The sequence below is a fragment of the Anarrhichthys ocellatus genome, unplaced genomic scaffold (assembly GCF_004355925.1).
Source record: "Anarrhichthys ocellatus isolate YVR2014 unplaced genomic scaffold, GSC_Weel_1.0 scaffold42, whole genome shotgun sequence".
Taxonomy (NCBI): Eukaryota; Metazoa; Chordata; class Actinopteri; order Perciformes; family Anarhichadidae; genus Anarrhichthys; species Anarrhichthys ocellatus.
The window spans coordinates 391,873-413,097 of NW_022280072.1; the positions used below are offsets into that span (position 1 = coordinate 391,873).

A 21,225-nucleotide genomic window follows, 5' to 3' on the forward strand; every position below is an offset into this window, starting at 1 on the left:
CGTAGTTAAATTATTTGCTTAAAATGAGTCCTGTGCCAGGCCTCGTAGGAAACACCTTAACCACACTATCTGCCACACGTACTGAAGGAGTTGTTTCTTCATTGTACTGTAATAGTTGGTTACATGCTGATCTTTAAGAATTCTTAAGTTAAATTATATAGTTATTGCACTTCAAGATACAAAACGCAGCTCACAAAGCACATTACCGAACAACAAAAACAAAGTTAGACCCTAAATGACTGTCCGAAAGGTTTTCTGAGAAAGTGACATATTTGGGGTAATTTACTTTTAAGAAATGTTTCTCTGGTGATGCTAATTTGGAATGTGCAGAGGACAGAAGGAAACTATGTCATACCTCTCAATCAGCTATCCTCATTTTGGACTGCCTGCCTCTAATGAGATCCATGCTTTTCTTGGCGAAGGCCTCGGTCTTGCACCTTCTAAGTGTGAAAGGACGTTTGGCTGATTCACAGATGGCAATGTGGCATGCTAATGAAAAACATTAGGAAGCATGACAGAAAACATCCTCTGTTCCCTGGGTGGCATGCCTCATCCCGCTGCATGCGTCTCTTTTGGTGGAGAGGGATGGATTCAAGTTGTTTCTGATCTTTAAGAACAGTTCTGTGGAAGGGAATGGCTAATTATGAAGTGTTTGGGGCCTGGCGTAGTATTTACAGTTTTTAAATGTTTCAACTCGTGGGGGAAAGTGGAATGCCACTAATTATAACTATAATAGGTACATTCTCAAACGTCAATTTAGTCTATTCATACATAAAATTAGACCAAAGCTAATTAAGTAGATGCCAGTCACCGCGCTACACACAGTCAACGATGCATGTATTTTCAGAGGGAAGGAAGAAATGAATATACCAAACCCTTCAAGTAAATCTAATGAATATCTTCAACCACTCATCGATGTCGCTGAATTGCCGTCTGCCTCTGTTTTGTGGTTTTCGATAGTCAAGAGGGAGTTCATACTCATCAACAGACCGGTAACTTTTACTTCCTTGATTCGACGGCATCATATCAGTCTTGATGGAAGAGCTAGAAATTAAAAAGAAAAGGACATTTAAATCATTCCGCTATTACTGTCAATGTAAAGACACTTCAAATGATCTATATTAAACCTGCCTACCTTGGAACATCTATTGCCGTTGCTGTGTGCGCATGGACACTCTTCTTCTGGTTGTAGAGGTGACTCTGCGACCCTGGGTCCTGCCCTGCTGCTCTGAAGGATAGGCCACAATCCGGGTGGGTAACCTCTGCACCTGCATACCATCCGACTCCCTCATGCTCCTCCCCATCTGTGACAGAGTCTGAGCCGGGTTGGTCTGCAGGCGTTGGAAAAGGCTTTCTCTGTTAATTTTCCTCTCTGGACAGCTGAAGGTCAGCGCCACACCGGAGTCCGTCTTCATCTCCCTGGAGAAACCATCCGAGGTGCCGTCAAAGCAGCGGCCGATAGCGATCTCCTTGGCCACCCTGGGGTTCTGGTCTGTGACTGTGTAGATGCCATAGTTGTGTCCCAAAGGATCAACGGGGGCCAGCATGGTGAATCCATGGGACTCGTTGTTTTGAGCGACTGGTGGATGTTTGAGGAGATACTCTTGGAGGAGGCTGTTGGTGCCGGTCCTGCGACAGTTCCCCTGTGGAAGCACCGAAATGACGGATCTGTCCACCTCGGCTTGATCGAACAACATGCCGCTGCATTTGAACTCTAAACAGGCCGCGGAGGTGTTGGCCTCTCGCATGTCCCGGGTGCTGCGGATGTCTCTTATGCCATAAAGTTTGCCCTTCGTTTCTCGGTGTGTTCCTCCGAGATTCTTCGACCTGACCATCACTTCCTTCTGTCCATGGATCTTGATCTTAATGAAGCATGCTCTGAACTCCTGGGGGTTGGGCCACCAGGAGAGGTAGTCTCCCATCCAGGTCGTCAAATCGTTCTCCTCAAAGGGAACAACATTGTACTCATACTTGTCCTTTTCCACTCTGAAGAATCTGAAATGATTCGCATCAATAGGGGCATTTTCACAACCTATTAAATTCTGATACGGATATATTGGCCCATTTGTCTCATCGAGATTATTTTGGTTAGGCTTTGCTAAGTTGATTTTGAAGGCCGTTTTCTTCAGAGCCGGATCCTCGTGGTCGGAGCGCTGGTAGTCCAGTTTACCCAGATATGGCTGGGACACACCAATGATGTTTGGATTCATCTTGGGGGAGGACGGAGCTGCCTCAAGTTCTTCCCCACCCATCATTGCTGTGACATAAGCTGTGTAAGCATCGGGCCTTTGGGCATCGCAGAAAGCTGGTAAACAGGCCCCGTTGTGTCCAGTTATGACGCTGTCGAAGCGGCCCCACGCCCTAGGATTAGAGGAAAATCCAGGTTTAGGTTCCAAATTTATCAAGCTGATCACAACGCCCTCCAGCTGTTCACTAGATAGGAACTTGTCGCTCATGTAGGCACGTACTTTGACGTAGCAGCGTCTGTTTTCAGGCACGTCTAGATTGAAGAGCCTACGTTCTCTGATCTCCATGTTGCCTATGAGGAATGTGCGCTCCTCTCGTTTGCTTCGCCCATGACCACCAGCAGTTGTCGCGGTGTACGAGAAGTCACTCTCCTCCTCCCAGACACCCGTGTCTGGGTTTAGAGACCACAGTTTCATTTTGGGGATGTGCTCTGGCATTTTGACGTGCTGCGTGTCGAGAAGGACCTGAACAGCTCCAGCTCCAAGCACCTCCTTGTTGGTCTCGTCTCTGAAGTCCACAGAGAACATGCCATAGGTCCTCAGAGGGAGCATGTCACCCTCACTGTCTACAAAGTTGAGATCACCAGGCGCTGCGGCCGCCGTGGTGATATTTCTTGGGTCAATGAATGTGACGCTGGCTTTCACGGTTCCCTCATAGATTTCTCCATTGTCCTTGTGGAAGGAGTTGGGAGGAATAACCAACTGACCAATGGGGTCTTCGCCTTCAATTTCCCCTAGGTTAATAGAGTTGGTCTCTCCTGCATTGATGTCAATTGGTGTCTGCTTTCTCATCACCTTCACATTGTGGTAGATGGACCCACCTTTCTTATCGAGGATGAACACTTTAGGAGTGTCAAGAAACTTCTGAGTGGGGTCAACAAAATTGACCACTAATCTCTGTGTGTCAGGAGGAATTTGCAGCGTGAACCCTCCTTGGTATCCAGTGGTGCCCATCCTCTCTTTACCAATATAGATGTGCCCAAAACGCAGAGGCTCATCATTGTCAGCTGTGACCACTCTGCCACGGACCAGCACAGTCGGCTGCAAACACTTCTGACAGCCGCAGTGAGTCACAGCCCGGATTGGGAGGCTGTAGCTCCCACAGTCGATGATTCGACTTTCCGTATTTTGGACCCCGCAGCAGAACCCGGCTTCATCTCTGCAGCGCATATCAAAGTCTAGGGAGCCAGAGCATTTGTTGTGAGGGCAGCGGCCGGTGTTGTAGTGCATGGAGTCAGTCCCATGTTGAACACAGTCCATCGGCAGTCTGATGAAGTGCGTCTCAGGGGTGGAATTGCACGCTGGCTTTCCTTTCGCTGTGAATAAGACGATAAATTAGATTAGGCTGGTGTTGATGCGACACATATGAAAGATAAAATCAGTTATCTGATGTACATAAAACATGAAAGGCTTTTTCTCAGTGCAAAAATTAACAGACTTGCCATGTTGAATACTGAACTGTTTAAGTTGTACTTTCTCTAAGATCTTAAAAGCCTGTCAAATCAGTTTGATTGTAATTATAAAATTGCAGGGTACCGGATAATTGTATATCAATGCATGAGTGGAATAGGACATGTGTATAGGGAATAAATTGGAACCTGCCAATTGGGTATTTGAAAGATATTATTTCTGCCCTTTTCACACATAGATTTTATACAATGTATTCATACACACACACACCGAGTCTCCATGGCCTGAAAGCACCTTTGAGTGGCCAAGTTCAACGGTGAAAGGTGCATGAAACGGTAATTAGACATGAAGTTGAAGAGAACATTTATTCACCAACCATCCAGTGGGAGTTGGAAAGAAAGAATTAGTGTTCACCCAGACATTGGCAGAATAATGAATGTGCATGATATCATGTTTGACTTTATAGTCAAGTAGCCTTGTTAAGCTCCCAATCTCCCAAGTAAATCCATAGTTGCAGACACATGGAGCAGAGCGATTCCTATGAACCATTACTGTACTGCAGATGACTTTACCAAAAAGGCTTAGAGTTTCCTTTGATGACAAATTATGTAACTGTTAGTCATCTGTATGAACTGTGATTAAAACATTTTATGAGAAATCAACTTAAACTTCTGCATAATGTAAAATAAGAGAAGAAATTATGTGTTAGAAGGAGTAAAAGTTTTTCATCCTGCTCTGAGGCACAGGTGACTTTTGGAGTGCAGGGATTTGTCTGTGGCCTGGGATAGATTACTTTAGCACTCTTCCATGAAAGCCCTGTTTGTTAACCGTGTCTTAGCTAACAAGCACCTGAAGGATATAAGCAATGTGTAGCTCGCCCACGCGGGTGTGGACACACATACTCTATGCGTCATCATAGACTCCGAGAGAGAAAAGAAACAGGATTTATTGACAAGCTTGGATTTCGCCTCAACACCGGGTGTTCTGGAGAAATTGTGTTTGAGGTTTTACGGTGTCCAGAGTCATCCCACACAATAAAGCACCCCAGCTTAGGAAGTCGTGGCTTCAACCAACGTCAACATAATAAAAACGTACTCCAAGACGCCACAGTGTGCCAGCCCTGATATTTTTATTATCCTTTTTTTTTTTGTCTGTAATAAAATGTTTTTTCCCGCCAATGACCGACATTCTATCAACTGACTTTTCTCTCTCCCTCAAGTTGTAGCACACTGTGGTTTTGTTTGAATCCTCTTCATGCATGGACATGGCTCATGGATGATTTGGCACTGACATGCCTCTTGCAAGCTCAGAGGCAGCTGCTTTTTATACAGTAAAGTAAATTGTGGTTGTTTGCTTTTTGTCAGCGGTTTTACTTGAATCTTGTGTCGAACTTTGACTTAACACGTCATTGTCAAATGCACTGGGATAGCAGCCATCCTGAGCGATGATCCCGGTGTGCCGCTATCATCACACTAAATGGTTTTCTGTCCAGGCTGATGATGATGAATTACAGTTGACATTACATCACTGTGCCACTGACTAGAAGGGAGCTTTTGTGTCGTTTTGACTGTGAGAACAAATTAGACCAAATAGAAAGGATACCCCCTCTCCCCTTTTCGCCGCAACTTTTGTGCGTTTACTTGCACTGATATGTGTCATCAAAGCGGCCTTCAAACCAGCAGATTAAAGAGGTAAATACTGGCCTATATGAAGGGGTTTATGTTTAAGTGGAAACATCCTAACTACGGTGAAGTCGAGACACAATTGCTTTCAGTGAGAGATCCAAGACTTTACCGATTACAGTGAGGAGGGCTGGAGAGGACTTGATGCTGCCTGCAGAGCTGCTGGTCTTGCAGTAGTACTGCCCTGACTGCTCCGGCTTCAGGCTCCACAGTACAAGGTCCTCTTCATACTTGTACAACTTCCTGTCCAGAAGAGTCCCATTGTGGTACCTTGAAAAATAGTTACAGAAATTAAAACTTTTTTTAAAAAACTTTTTATTTTTGGATTTATACCATTAATATATCAAAAAGATATGTATAAAATGTTGATGATGGTAACACTCAAATCTAAAAATATGCAGATTGTTGTAAAAATTGATGATTTCAGCCAAAAAGGGCTTTGATAAACCTATGTGCTACCTGCCCAGCACCAAATAGCAGATTGGATAAAGGCTCTAACTGGTGAACATAACGGAGTATTTAGCAGCTACAGAGACATTATTCTCAAGACCGATGAAAGAACAAACAAACTGATTAATGCCACTTTAATAAAAAGGAACCTCCAAATATAAATTTCTCAATATGTCAAAGTAATCACTCCGCTCTGTTGCTAGCTATTTCTGTGATTAATAATGCGCCAGCACAATAATTCCTCTCACCAGTAGTATTTGTCAGGTGTTGGTGATCCCGTTGCCTTGCAGCACAACATCACCCGTCCTCCCTCAAAACGCACTTTGTCCTCCGGGTGCTTCACAATGTACGGCTTTTCTGTGGAAAGTGGAATCAGGGCAAACCCTCAAGACCTTCCTCTGACTGTTGCGAATGTTACCGCAGAGATTTGAGACCTCATAAAACTCATTCAGACATTGCTTTGTTTGATTGGTCCCTGTGCTTATGAAAAATGATTGTTGGGGGGGATTACTTTTTCAAAAGCACACTGGGTTATTTTGATTTGGTTTCCATGCAACCAAACAAGTCAATGCTCCAGACAATGTGAAGTCTTACAATAGGCCAGACTGTTTATGTTGCAGCTTTGACAATTTCCTGTTTTCTACAGTCTGCGAATATGACTGGAGGATTTACTGGCTCTGTAGAATGATAACAAAGGAAATCAAGAAACTATTTCTTGAAAGTGAAAATTGTTATTTTAAGAAATAGCCAACAATATCTTCAATTAATGCTAAATTATACTTGCTTTGTGTTTGGTTTGATTGAAAGCAACAGACATCAATAGAAAAAGATTCTTTTTTTCATTAATAATCTTTTTTATTAGCACTCACCGGCTGATTTGAGGACCACTCGTACCCAGGACAACCCTGTGGCGTTACTGGAGCTGGAGACGGTGATCGGGGCAAACTTATCCTTCCTGATGGAGATCAAGGTGGAGCTGGAGGAGCAGATTCCTGTGAGCCTGAACTGACCTTTGGCATCTGTAAGGGCACGGATCACCTTGGGCTGGCTGTCCAGAGCCACCCAGGCTTCTGCCACGGGGACACCGGTCACACCGTGGACTTCTCCGTGCATCACGTGGTCCTCACACGTACACTGGCTGCAGTCCTCATTGGGGCGGCCCTCGGAGCACACAAGCTGACATTTGGCTGTTGGGGGACAGACAGAGACATGAGCACAAACACACACACATATAAAGGAAGATTTCACAATGTAACAGCCTTGACTTTGCATACAGTACCTTGGCATGGACTCTTCCCACACTTCTGTATTTCAACAGGCCGCCCGGTACACTGAACTGTCTCTGAGGTCCTCACACAGGTCCGTCTCCTAATCCTGCGACCACCACCACAGGTCGCCGAACACGTCCCCCACCGACCCCACGGACCCCACTTGGCTGATCACACACAGAGAGAGACAGGAATGACGTGAGTTTGGAATTCAACAAGTAATGCATTCATATTTTCTGTTATTTCGTGATTAATCTATTCATTAACTCCATCATTCAAACTTTAAACAAAGTGGTCTAATGAGAGTCGTTAACTCTCTTAAGTATAGGGCATATATGATCAGTTAATAAATAGTGCAATTATACAGTATTGCCGGCATAAAAAGCACAAGAAAGCAGATTAAGTAGCTGCAATTGAAAGATCGCTGATTACAAGAAGCTCAAAGTTCTGCTCCAGAGGGTGCTGAATGAGACCATACAACAGAAAATGGTATTTAGGCATTTTCAATGTCAGAATGAATACCAAAACTTAAGTTTTTATATAATAATCTCTGCTGTAACAATTATATATAAAGGAAGAATGTATTCCCAATTAAATGTTATTTCTCATGTAAGAATATTGTATTCAGATTGACATTTATTCTACAGTACACTAGATTTATTTTACATTGCTGTACAAAGCAACATGGTATTTTATTCACCTCCATAAGCCTTCTGATTATTCTTTCACATGCAATTCAATGGCATTGTACAATTTAAAAGGAACCGGCAAGTTAGGTTCTGGCTAATCCTGTTATTCTCACCGGTACACGGCGGTTTGGAGCACTCCCTCCTCTCTGAGTGGTGCCCAAGGCACGCCGGCACCAGCAGGAGAGGCATGGGCTGAGTGTTCACACATTTCCTCTGGCGAACCTGGATGCCCACGTCGTTACAGACTGTTGTTGAACACGGACCCCACTCACTCCAATCAGTCCAGTAGCTCTGCACTAAACACACACATTGAAGAAGGAAGTGAGACATCCTGAGCTAAAGCTGCTATTATGTGCTACTGTTTGCAAGCAGAATCAGGAAATAAATACATTATTTAACATTATTCAAGAGCATTTATTGAGGGTGAGTCCTCCAGTGCTTTCATGAATGTGAAATGTGTATTCATGCATGTGTTTGGTTGTATGCTCATGTCTATGAAGTGACAGCTTGAACAACCCTTAGCTGCTGTTGTCAGAGCTACCTGGAGGACACTGGAAGCGGACATGATAGTTGGAACAGATGCGGCCCAGAGGCTGTTCCCTGTTGATGCACCAGAAGCCCTTCTCCAGACTGGAGTGGACCACTTCCCCGGTGTCTGCCGCTGCCACCCAGTCTGTAGTGCGAGCCTCCATGGCGGCGGGCCGAACGCAAACCCTCTCCCTGTAATAGAAACGGATCGCCTCCAGGCGCTCATAGTCTCCATTCCCTCCAGGATGGTCGATGTTGAACCAAGACGTCCACTCTGTCACGCCTGGAGGCACATGGAAGGGAGACATGAAGGAAAACCAAAAGAATGTAGGGTTAGAAAATGCGTAAAAAATTCTCAGGATACAGAAATAAAGGGGGGGGGGGGTTGGAAAAGAGAAAGGATGGGTTACAAACTTGAAGAGGAGGTCTGCTACCGCGATTTGAAACTGACTTCATACACCCAAGGGAGCTTTGCATGGTCCAGGTTATTTCCCAAGCCCCGTGCCTTGACTGATGAGGAATATTGTCTCGTTTTTTAGTCTGCTGCATGCACTGAAACCTGAGCTCTTCCTCAGGAGAAATACAAGTGATTCAGAACAAAAGAATGTATTAGCAATAAACTGATTATTTATTTTGTTTCCAAAGTAATGCATAACTCTGATGAAGCTATTTGGTGATGGGACAACAATCTGGCCAGACCAACACTGCTGCTCTTTTGTTCCAATAACAAATGTTAAGTCATCACAAACCTCCACGCCAACAGATGACCGTATTAATAAGCGGGACAAACTACAATAACCAAATTCCTGTTTTAAACACAGACGTACACCTGTCCCTTTCATCTCACACACTCGACCCCCCTTCGACTCCCACAGATTGAGAACCACTGCCATACACACAGGTCTGAATGTCACTGCTGATGGATTCAGTACCTGTTGTCTGCGTGTCAGCGAACGCATTGAAGGCCCCTCTCCTGCTCCTGTCTGACGGGCTCCTGGTCCTCACAGGTCCTGCAAACAGGGAGAAAAACATCTGGATATAAAGCAACACGCACATAAGCTATTCAATGGAATCCTACAGCTTATAGGATGTCCTTGAATGTATGCATGAAGCAACACTAATACATTGGAAGTTAGTTAAACTTCAAAAACAAAAGCTCATCTGCTGCCTTAAAAACTAAACTCAATTTGAAGATACATTTTGTTTTAACTCAAAAAGTTAAGTTATACAAGTTTAACTAATGATCATTTGTTGTTTACACTTGATAATCTGAGTTAAAACAACCACGTTACATTATCCATTTAAAAGAAACATTTTATTATCTTGTCAAACATAGAATTTCCCACAATATCAACTCACAATTTCAAGTTAAGATCATTTCAACTACAATCATACAAATTGCCATTTCAAGCTAAGTAGACTAATGTTTTGAAATTGTTTCATCTTTATTCCATATTTTGACTACTAATGGTAAGTTTGCTAGGTTCATTCAACTTCACACTGAGTCAACGTACAATTCATCTTTTCAAAGATATACAGAACAATATATTTGAACACGATCAATGACTTTAACACTGTTTTTTTTTTTTAAAGTTTTACAAATGTCCAGAATTCCTAATACACAATAAAAAATAAAAACATTTCCATCCTTTTTTGTCTATTTTTTCATAACTGCTCATCAATTACTCCAAAGCTTCAGGTGTCCTTTTTCTATGAACAAGCTTACGTACCTTTCTGACCACTGAATGGTTTAGAAAATGAATTTAGTGGCGTTACGAATATTCTGAACACTACCCAAATAGTAAACACTTTTCTACACGCAACAAGACCAAACATGAGTAACGTTTCTGCCTCTAGTCAATGCCCAACAGTGCAAAATGAGAATGGTTTCCTCAATGCTTGAGGTGTTAATATAAATCTTGGCCAACATTCAGCCTTGAGAGGTCAGGAGGAACAATCGTCTCCACCACCACAACCACGTTGAAGATTTCAAGATGAAAAGCATCACGCAGGACACCTTCATGTCCAATAACCAGTCCAAGGTTTCACCATGAACCTAAAACATATGGACAGATTTAATCATGACCTACAGAGCTTGTGCAGAGCTTATTATTCATAATTTGGAGTAAAAGAAGAAGGAAAAACATAGAATATCCACTCACTACTTAATTGTAAATATTCTTTAAAAAACAACAACTAAGGTTTTAGTGAAAAGAAAGGTTCTGTGATTATTCCAACAAAAATGGATGTGGAAAACATTTGCTTCAGTTACTTTTAAAATGAATACCAGTGAACCCAGTGCGATCATTATCTTATCAATGTGTCAATAATATTTCCTTACATCATACATCCGGATTCTCTCAGAAGTATCCTCGCAGAAGACCAAATACAGCAGCTGTTCTTCTGTCCTCGTTTGTGTCCTGTACAATTCAAGAGACAAGAGTGAGTGAATGCAATATTATACTGTGGTAGAAATAATGGCTGCCCCCTCTTAGTCGACTAATCGCTCGATTTGGTCTCAGTCGACTAAGATTTCTTTAGTCGATAAGCTGTTTTTAATGCTTTTTTCAGGCTGAATGACATATTTCCAAGACACTTGTGAGCACATCTCTGGTAAATTAAAGATTTATTGTGGTGCTTTTTTCTTTTTACAGATCTGTCGATTTGACAAACTAATCGCTTAGTCGACAAAATCATGAGAGTTGGTTTAGTAAGAATTTCTTTGTTCGAGGACAGTCCCCATCAAAATCCTTATTTTAGTAAACATTGCTAAGTTTATTTCGATACATGGCTGCTTATGATGAAGTCACTGCAGAACATTGCTAAAGGTCAACCTCCTTGATGAAACGGCTGCTTTGTACAGTTCTCAAGAGACTCGGCACCAAGGCATCTAGTCCGTTTAGCTGCAGATGCATGATGTGGTGGCCGTTGCTGTATGACATTATATAAATCCATATAAAGACCAAGGAAAAAGTGAAATGGAATGAATTCATCTGTAATGATGAAAACATTTTGAACACATATTTGACACACATGCAGCACAAGTCCTCCGAGGAAATAAAATAAGTGCAGGCCAAGCTTCTATTGAGACAAAAGCAAAACTATTTACATCTTAGCTTTTTCCATGATTAGTGTCCACTCCTTTGTTTTATTGGTGCCAGATAGAGAAAGGGGCATGCCATGAAACAAACACAAATACAAATCCTCAGCAAAACTCTGGGCAGCATCACCATGTGTGTTGACTAAAAAGTAAATCACTTCTCTAATATTAAACATAACAGTGAGGGGAGACAGTTAAACAGCAGCTATGGTGATGAATCAGATGTTTGCGAGTGCATGCACGTAATGTCCAGTAACGCTACTCGCAATCAACTCGCCAATTAAAATATCTGGACTAGAGTGGTGTGTTTCGTTATTAGCGTGATTAACTGTTTTATCATTTGAGGCCTTGAGCAATGAATTAGCACGGATATAATGCGGTGATAATGCAGTCACATTGGCAGAGCACGGAGAGCTTCAATGTTATTGAACAACACATATTTATTAAAAAAATAAAGCACACTCACCTCCTCTTTGTCTTTGGGTAAACTTTTGAAAACTTCATGTAACGTTCACGTTACTCCTGTTTGCATTTGCCCTTCATCCGCTGAGTCCGCCTCAACTTGCAACTGTCCTCCTTAGTCTGACAAAAACCCTCCGCCGCTGGAAGTAGTCCACTGTTGTTTTCTATAGTGTCAATATTTTAGCTTGTTGTTGGAAAACTATCACCGTATCCTTTTTTATTACAGTTTAACTTTCTAACTCACTTGACTTTCTGTCAAACCCCACAATGGTGGCCACATCTCCATTCCTGTTTCCATTTTCAATGAATAATTTAAGGTTCAAGGATCATTTATTGTCAATATGCAACACAGGGATGGACAACGACAGTCCGTCTTTAGCCCATTTGTAACACAACAAACACATGACAAACAAAACAAAAACAGTACTATACATTCCTGTGGTGCATTTTTTTAATTTGCATGGTAAGGAATGTAAACAGCAGCAACAAAAAAAACCTCTCTGGGCAGATAATATGGCCGACATCTTCACATTAAAAACTCAACATGAGGAAAACATTGCCCATCAACGTTGACTGTGTTTGAGCACCAAGCATCTGTAAACACAGAGTCCACCTCCTCTCGTCCTACTGGAGTCCTGCTCTCTGTCCTGCTGTCCGCCCGTCAAGTGTAGGCATGAGTTACATGAATGGTAACAATTAGTAGACAATGGATAACTTTATGTCAAGAAAACTTATAAAGATGGCAAGAAATCTTTTGCTTCGTTGTCCATTTTTTTCTGTATTTCTTCTCTTGCAAGCTTCCATCGTTCTAATGTCTCCACTTCCATCTTCTCTTCCTTCTCGTCCTCTATCTGCTCCTTTTCCATGTCTTTGTGTAGATTTCTCCTCCTGCTTCGGCGACACCTCCCACTCTTCATCCAAACTGTGGAACATCCTCTCCATCCATCATCTCCCCCATGCTCTTCGTCATACGTCTTCTCATCTGTCAGTCCTCCTTTCTCCTCTTGATCCATCAACAAGCAGCTGCTGTTGAGGATGCTAATCAAGCTCCAGCTGTGATAAATCAGGGCATGCAGTCATCTGTTCACCAGCGGCCGAACCAGAGAGCTTCACTTTAACTCGCTCATCATCTCTCTCACACACACACACACACACACACACACACACACACTTAATGCAGCAATTTGTTGTCGATTTCTTTTTTTGATCTTAATGATGTATGATTATAATGTATACACATACCATGCACACACATACAGCATGCCTGTATCACAGTCATTCTTACATCATCTTCCCTTTTCATGCACACAGCAGCAGTGAGGATCTTGAAGAAGGCAAATGTTGCCGTATTAGAACGAGAAAGATATTCAACCTGACTCGTCAATGTAAATGTGTCTCTTTGAATTATTAAACGTGCAGTATGATGTGTTTTCCCTCCTGCTTTGAAGCTTAATGATTCATTTTCCTACAGTTTTTTGTTGTTGTTGCTGTTTTCAAAAAACGTCAGTTGTTTGCTTGACATTTCATCTCTGAGTTTAACTTGGGCTGAATAAAATTCATGGTGCGTGACAGAAACAAAAAGTAGCTTGTGTAGCCTCTCAGTGTGTGTGTGTGTGTGTGTGTGTGTGTGTGTGTGTGTGTGTGTGTGTGTGTGTGTGTAATAGGTGCAAGCAGTTAGCACTTTCGGAGAGACACTGCTGAGTTTACGAGCAGAGACTCCCAGCACAGAGGCCAGTATTGATCCCAGTCCCCACTGGTTTTACGGCTCACTTGGAGTCTTTATTGTCCTGCCAGCACATTTCTTCTCAACCCTTTTGATAGATTTAGCAAAAGAAGGCTAGCAGCTCAACAGAACAAAGATCCTCTGTCCAAAAGATGTATTATAAGTTGTAGGGGCAACATTGACAGTCAGCTGACCGTCATAACTTTTTTTATGCCCCTGCCTTTAAAAACCATTGATAGGTGTCCATGTCAGCTTTGACTCTCTGATACATTGGAATAGTTGGGTAAACAGAAGCAAATGCTTTCACACTGATCTGCTGGGCAGATGTGTCTCTGCTTGCAGGTTCACTTTAGTAAATCAGATCAAATAGTTTTTCCACCCTTCTCCTTTTGTCTCCTGAATTCTGTCTTGATTACATTTTGACAGTTTTTCTGCCAGTTGTTCTCTCTGAGAATTAAAAAAAAAACTTTTCTCAGGGTGAGTATGTGGTGAGGGAACACAAACAACCCTTTTCTTTCACTTAATTAACACTGACTTCCAAACTTGTGGCTAATTAATTACCCTCCACACTCTTAAAGGGCATCCATTTATTTCCAAGCCATTATAAACCCGTTTTCCTGCCTTTCTCAAACAACATTTCGTCTTCGCTCACATCAAAAACAAAGCACAACCATTCGGCTCCTGATTATCATTTCAAGATGTTTGACCACGAAAACAAAATAGCAAACGATTCTTAGAGTTTTAGGAGGCGATTAACGGTTTTAGAAAGTCAAAAGAGGAAACCCAAATGTTGGGGTAGTGACCTCAGTCGTGATCGGTGTGAACTGGCGCGGTTCCCGTGACGGACTCACTGAGCTTATTGTGCTTCTGAGTGGCTTGTTAACACTTTATGATTTTATTGGGGCACTGCTTCATACAGCTGGTATGTGAGGAAATTTACCTCATCAAGAAGCAAGTTTTTCAAGCCAGAGGGAGCGAGGTTAGAATTTATGATTTCCTCAATAATCCACCCTAAAATGCTCCACTGGTACACTTTATCTTGTTTGTCCTTGTTCATGTGCTCTCTGTGGGTTTGGTTTTGTGCTTTGGTGACACAGCTCTCTTTACAATTACTGACTTTTCACAGCTCATGTGAACAAGTCCTCCACAGAATATGTCATGATGGTCCCCTTCAGTAAAGGTTAGGTTAGGTTTTGCCGCAGACACAACTTGGTTAACGAAACATTGTGGTTTAGGTTCGAATGTGAGACTGTCCCGCATCATTTCAGCAAGTGCCCCAAAACAACATACTTTCAAGTAAAAAAGCCCTCTACCGTAGCATCCGTGGGAGTTACAGTATGACAAGAGCAAAGGAGGAAGTCAGGTGTGAAGAGGAGGTCAGTGTGATTTAGAACAACGGGTCAACAAAAAATTGAACTTTAACACGAGGGACTGCTGTTTGTTTCCTGTTTCTAACCATGGGTCAGCGTTGGCGTTTTCTGTGAAGGCTTGACTACAATCGTTCCTTCATCTTAATAACCTCGTGTTTATGACTTCGTCAAGCTCCCCTGACCTTAACGAAGTACGTATTCAAACACAAAACATGATCTTTCCCTAAACCTAACCCTCAGATCTGAAAAAAGCTTTCATGAGTTGTTCTAGAAGGCAGAGACAACGTCTTTCAATTTGTAGGACTTGTTAGACAATGAGTCAGGTTGTGGGACGCTGTAGGCACCGTGTATGAGACACGCCTGACTTTCGTGTAACAATACAATAAAATAGTACAGTTTAAACCCATCCGCATCATTATTAGACGTAGGACTTCCCACGTTGGGGGTTTCAGCCAAAGGGGTAAAATGTGACGAATAGGGATGAGATCCCGTTCAATAAAGAGGTGGTTAAGGTTATGGAACGATCTTGGCCAAAACAATGTTGACTGTCAGTTAGAAACGTCAAGCGAACATTCGTCTTGTTTGTATCCGATATTTAGTTGACATATCAATTCTCCATCCCAATCTCCTCCCTCTGAAGACTTTGTTGCTCCAAACCAACATCACCTGACTTCCTCCTTTGCTCTCGTCATTGCTCTTTTGGCCACTAGAGGGCTTTAAATGTAAACATACTGTATGTTGTTTTGGGCACTTGCTGAAACAACTGATGCTGTTGTTCTTTTATTGAGGACAGTATCCCCTTTGTGGGTTTGGTTTTGTGCTTCGCTCACACAAAACTCTTTACGAGTTTGACTTTTCACAGCAAATGTGATGGAATGCAGATGTATCCATTTTCTCTCTCAGTTCCATCTTTGACATGAACCCTGCCATTTGACGGTTATTATAAACCTCAGCCAGCATCACCGTGACCCTCATAAACCATGACCCTCATAAACCATGCACACGGTAACAAGATACATTACAGTGGCACTGATATATTAGAGGAGACCTGCATCTGTGGACTGGTTAGCATCTCGGTTCCACATATAGCCCCATGGCAAGCACCTAAATGACTATGACAGCAACATGTCTGAAACATAAAGCCACTGGACTACTTTGTTTCCTACACTGCAGTCATTGTCATCTCTGCCCTCTCTGTTGTGACAACTGCAATTCTTATTTTAGGGGACTATATTTGGATTTAACAAATTACGTCACAGTGGCTCCTTCTGAAATACAGCCGGTGTCCAGTCAGGCATACTTCACACACAAAGGTAAATCCTCTACCAATAATTATCAATGCCTTTACAAAGGACTGCCTCTCTCTGGTTCACTTTACAAACCAGTCGCCATAAAAAAATGTTGGTATTGTACGTTTCTGCAAACTATGGATACGTTGAATGTCGACGTTTCTGAACAAAAAAAAACTTACCATAAATATGTTTCATTTCAGCTTCTTATCACGCATGCAGAAACGCACAATGCCACATGGTTAGTGTGAAACGTAGGTTTAGGCAACAAAATTACTTGGTTAAAGTTAGAAAAAAGCGTTCAGCGTTTGTGTTAAAATAATAACGTAACAGCACAATAACATAACAACACAACAACGTAACGTAACGTAACAACATAACGTAACAACGTAAGGTAACAACGTAACGTAACAACGTAACGTAACGTAACAACTTAACATAGCGTAACGTAACAACGTAACAACGTAACAACGTAACGTAACAACTTAACGTAACAACTTAACATAGCGTAACGTAACAACGTAACAACGTAACGTAACAACGTAACGTAACAACGTAACGTAACTAACGTAACATAACTAACGTAAATAACTAGCAAATTTCCTATGTAAAGATGAAGTTAAATGTAACAAGCGACCTCCTGGGTGACAGTCTTGTGTTTGTTTGACTGATGCAGACTATTCAGGACTTTGTTGCTTGTTGTATTCATTATTAAACCACTTTCAATAATGGTCGCTCGATTTAACTCACTTGCTCTGACTGAATGCAAAAATGTTCATGTTCAATGTAGCCGTGGTTTGCAGAAACACTTTTTTCCTGGCGACTGGGCTGCTCTTTCTGAGTGGGAGTTTTCTCCAGAATCTCATAAAAAAGCTGCCGAGGAGAGGAAGAGGCGGAAAAATAAAGGACTTCTTGAAGTTGCACCCAGAAGGGTTTCAGTCAGATTAGAGCGGCACGGTTGTACCAGATGTATGTTGGCAAAGAGACGGGGCTTAAATAGAAAGTCTGGGTCCTGTTTATGATATCCCAGATCCTTACAAGAAGGGAGAAGATTTGAAAACAAATTTGAGAACCAGGTTGTACAGTATTTGGCGTTTAAGTCAGTGGTATTTAATTCGGTGATGTGAGTGTATGTATTTGTGTGTGTGTGTGTGTGTGTGTGTGTGTGTGTGCGGGCTTGTATATGTGATGATCTGTTTGCCATGTCATATGGAAGCTGTTTATGTGTTTGGCCAGATCCTTCGCTGAGGTGTGTGTGGTTGCAGAGGAGTCTGCTTTTTCTCTCTGCATCTATCTCTCTCTTTACTCCGGTGTTCCCAAAAATCCAAGACTGAATCCGAAAACATCTGGAGCTCATTAAGATCGGCAATTTTGTCCTTGACATCAACTAATGATGCAAATCAACCACATGATTTAAGGATTTACAAAGGTATAACAAAGGCGTTGTGCGCTCAAGCATTTTCTCCCCGATGCTATTAAAAACACAACTGGGCCGCTTTGAATTATTTCTGTATTAAAAATGTCTGGAAGTCCTCGCATGAACCTCCGCACCTGTGCACAGGTACAGAGCCAGGAGCTGGAAATAGCTCAAATGAAAGAAGCTGATTAGTCCTGCAATAAATAATATCTTGGCTCACTCCAATATACACATAAATAGAAGAAAAAAGAGAGATGTGAAATGGCTTGGAGGTTGTTATTAATGGGAGTTTGCGGATTTTCCCTTTGATCCATTGTAATCCCTGTCTCAGTAATTAAAGTCAGCTGGCCAGACAGCTCTGTGTTTGGAGCAGACAGTGGTCAGCATCTGGAGAACTAGCCCCTTCCTTTGACTCACCATAGCCCTCCAGCTGCTGCTCGCATACACCACCTAGCTTTGCCTGTATGCAACAAGAGAAGAAGATTGGAAGTCCTCTGGCTAAAGGCATGGAGCTGGAAGCTTGCACTGAGTGGTGGTAATGCGACGGTGGGCATCCAGCAACAGCTGCCGCCTTCAAATAGGAAAACAGCTCATAAATCTGCAAGCTCTTAGGTGTATGGAGAGAGTGACAGAGAACAAGGCGAGAGCATTTGACGGAGGAGGGCAGAGAGAGAAATAGACGGAGAGAGGCGATGGAGAGGGGTGTGAAAGGTGGGGAAAGTATTTGTGAAGAAATTCCTGAGGGAGGCAGATTAGAAATAAAAGAGGAACAGATGGAGACAGATGGACAGATGGAGACATTACTTAAGTGGTGGACTGAATGCAGCTACGGTGGTCAGACCATCAAGAAAGGATAAAAAAATGGAAAGAGCGACATGCTGGCCAAGTAGACAGGGGAAAAGAGGACGGTAAAGTCATTTTACCTGCACCCTTTGTCCCCCCTTTTATATTCCATTTTCTCATTTAGCACAAACCCAGCAGGTGGGAGAGTGGCTCGCTTGGTTTGCAATTATTGCCTCTTGTTTCCAAGGTGACAGGGTTTATATCTTTAGGGGCGGCTGGCAGCGCGTTTCGAGGGTAAGGCGAGGACAAAACGCTCCACCTTATTGCACGATGTGGGTGTACCGCTTAAGGAGCGTTGGGCAGACTGTAAAATTTTACAATCCGTTTTAAAGGCCGGCATTCACTCTTCACCTGCTCAGAGTCAGAGTTTGTGCATTTACCTTCTTCCTTCCTTCAAACTGTCTGTGATGTACTCATCGGTAAATGGCACGAAAGCCTTTGCGAGACAGTTACGACTCTGAGGCCTCCAAGTCCAACGAGATATGGAGAGCTCCCCTTCTTTAAAAAAAAAAAAATATGTAAAGTTAATGGGGAGCAGCTGTGATGTGGATGGAAAGTGACAGCTCTGGAAAAACCTGTTGTGTCATTCAGGAAGAGTGATGAGCTTTCAAAGGGTTGTAATTATCTGGGAGAACAGAGCATCATGGGAGCTGACAGGATTCCACAGTAAAAAACTGTGAATTAAATTGAGAGAGAAAGTCAGTTTTAATTGGCTCTTTGTGAGATCATAAAAGTCAGTGGAGCACTATGTCTGCGTTGAGATACTCACGCCTTCTCGTTGCCGATAGCGGCGGCAACTGTGCTGCACTTTTTCCATAAGAATACAAAGTGCGTGTGCCATCCGAACCTTTAGTCACCTGCAGCACTTTCACCGTCATCGACAGAGCTTTTTCTACTCTAAAACCACAGGGACCTCCTCCTCTTAAACCTCGTCCTCCATCACCACGTGCGGTTGATTAGCTTGGTGCTGAAATGTGCTGCTTATTTTAACAAGAGAGATTATGAACTACAGAGGCGGTCTGTAAAATAACACACAAACACACACACACACACACACACAATGCCAAACGCACACCCTTCTTATCACATGAGCTCACCACCAGAGTCCTGCATGCTCTGACATCCTCGGGGAAATGCCGTCAACCCAGAAAACCCTACAGTTGTGTCAGTGGTGCACATGTGTGAGCGGTCATACACTGGCCCTCTGGTCCTACAGTGTGTCATTTACTAAGAATGACAACAGAGATAAAACTGAACCAAATTCATGTTAAAATTGGCGGGAATCTCTATATTTACAGTTATTTTCCTGTAAAATAAAGTGTGTTTTTCCAGCATTCATTTAAAAAAATAGCAATAATATAAATAGGTTGAATTTTCAGTCTTCACTTACCTTGGCCCAGAGCCACTGAAGTCAGGACAGACAGCAGAAGCACCACCTTATTTAATTCCAACATGGCACCACACCTTCAGTCACAGAGGGTTGGTTGCTTTTCTCTGATCCTCTACAGAGTTGACATACAATTAAAAAAGAAATTAAAAAAAAAAAAAAAAGTGTTGATTCTTCAGGCAGAGCTGAGCGTAGCCGTCAGGTGTGAGTGATGCTGCTGGCCGAGCTGCTCGTTCCTCCTTTGAGTTTAGTTGCTGAGTTGGAGACAGGAGCTTTTTAAAAGAAGGGGCATCGGGAGTGCACACCAATCCAGCCCCTCTCCGCTCGCCATTGGCCAGTGAAATGTAACATCTGGGTCCCCCATATCATCTTCCAAAAATAGGTGAGGGTTTGGTGGGGGTGGACACAGAGAGGGAGGGAGAGACTAGCAGAGAGAGGGAGGGATTGTGAGTGTGAGTGTCTATGTGTGTGTGTGTGTGTTTGGGTAGGTTTTGTTACTGAAAGGTGTTTTCCTGATCGTCAAAGCTAGAGCTTAGTAGTTTCGACTTGTTTCGCAACAATATTTCCATATTTCTTTGATGTGTAATCCTCTTCGGCTCCAGTGTCGTGGTCTTTATCCACACAGCAGGTGTGCGCGTGCTTCTATGCAAACACAGAGCAGCTTTGTTATTTTATTGCGGTTTATTTCAACATTCAAAATAAAGGAAATTGGTTTGAAAAGTAACGTATGATATTCCAATCATCCATGATACCAGTTTGGGGCTTTGTTAACCATTTATTCAGTGTTGAGTAGGGGAAGCAGTTCTAATCCCCCCCTCCCTCTATCTCACTCTTTTTTTTATCTCCACCAGACACAGGACAGTGCCAGATGCTGCTCTGCCTCTGGTTCGACTTCTGGTTCAGTTTTGTAACTTTTTAACAGTCACTGATTGCGGGGCGATGCACTGCCAAAGAGTGGAAGTGGCGTCATATGGCATGCCATTCAGGAAAAACTCACCAGACACGCCAGACACGAGAGGCACTTATGAGGTGCAAAGTACTCGGAATCCTTGAAATATGCCAATTGTTGCAATTTAGCGACTATACGATTGTAAACTAAAAAAATCCATGGCAAATAAAAACATTGCCTATCTTCATTTATTTTACAAATTCCTCTGGGTTCAAAATTTGAAAAGATGTTAATAACATTTGAAAGATTTTTGTTTTTCAAAATAAAGGAACCTCTTGAGGAAGTTGTTCACATATTTATATTTACATGAGTCAGAGACTCAATGTCTTGATAAACGTTGGGGGGGGTGGCAAAAACAATGGAATAAAGTTCAGGATATTAAAGTTCAAACCCTGACAGTTTTCACACTTCA

The 21,225-nt window shown here is 42.5% G+C and overlaps 1 protein-coding gene across 1 annotated transcript; it reads right to left on the minus strand.

Annotated features, from left to right (window-relative positions):
- Nucleotides 1-966: 966 nt before the first annotated feature.
- Nucleotides 967-21,208, minus strand: cilp2 (cartilage intermediate layer protein 2). The gene is made up of 10 exons (XM_031868524.1): nucleotides 19,868-21,208; nucleotides 9,206-9,283; nucleotides 8,287-8,556; nucleotides 7,859-8,041; nucleotides 7,068-7,223; nucleotides 6,658-6,975; nucleotides 6,037-6,145; nucleotides 5,451-5,608; nucleotides 1,136-3,562; nucleotides 967-1,044 (listed from the first exon to the last, which is right to left on the minus strand). Exons 1-9 carry the CDS (start codon nucleotides 19,929-19,931, stop codon nucleotides 1,146-1,148), a joined length of 3,753 nt encoding a protein of 1,250 aa, XP_031724384.1. The 5' UTR covers nucleotides 19,932-21,208; the 3' UTR covers nucleotides 967-1,044; nucleotides 1,136-1,145.
- Nucleotides 21,209-21,225: the final 17 nt, after the last annotated feature.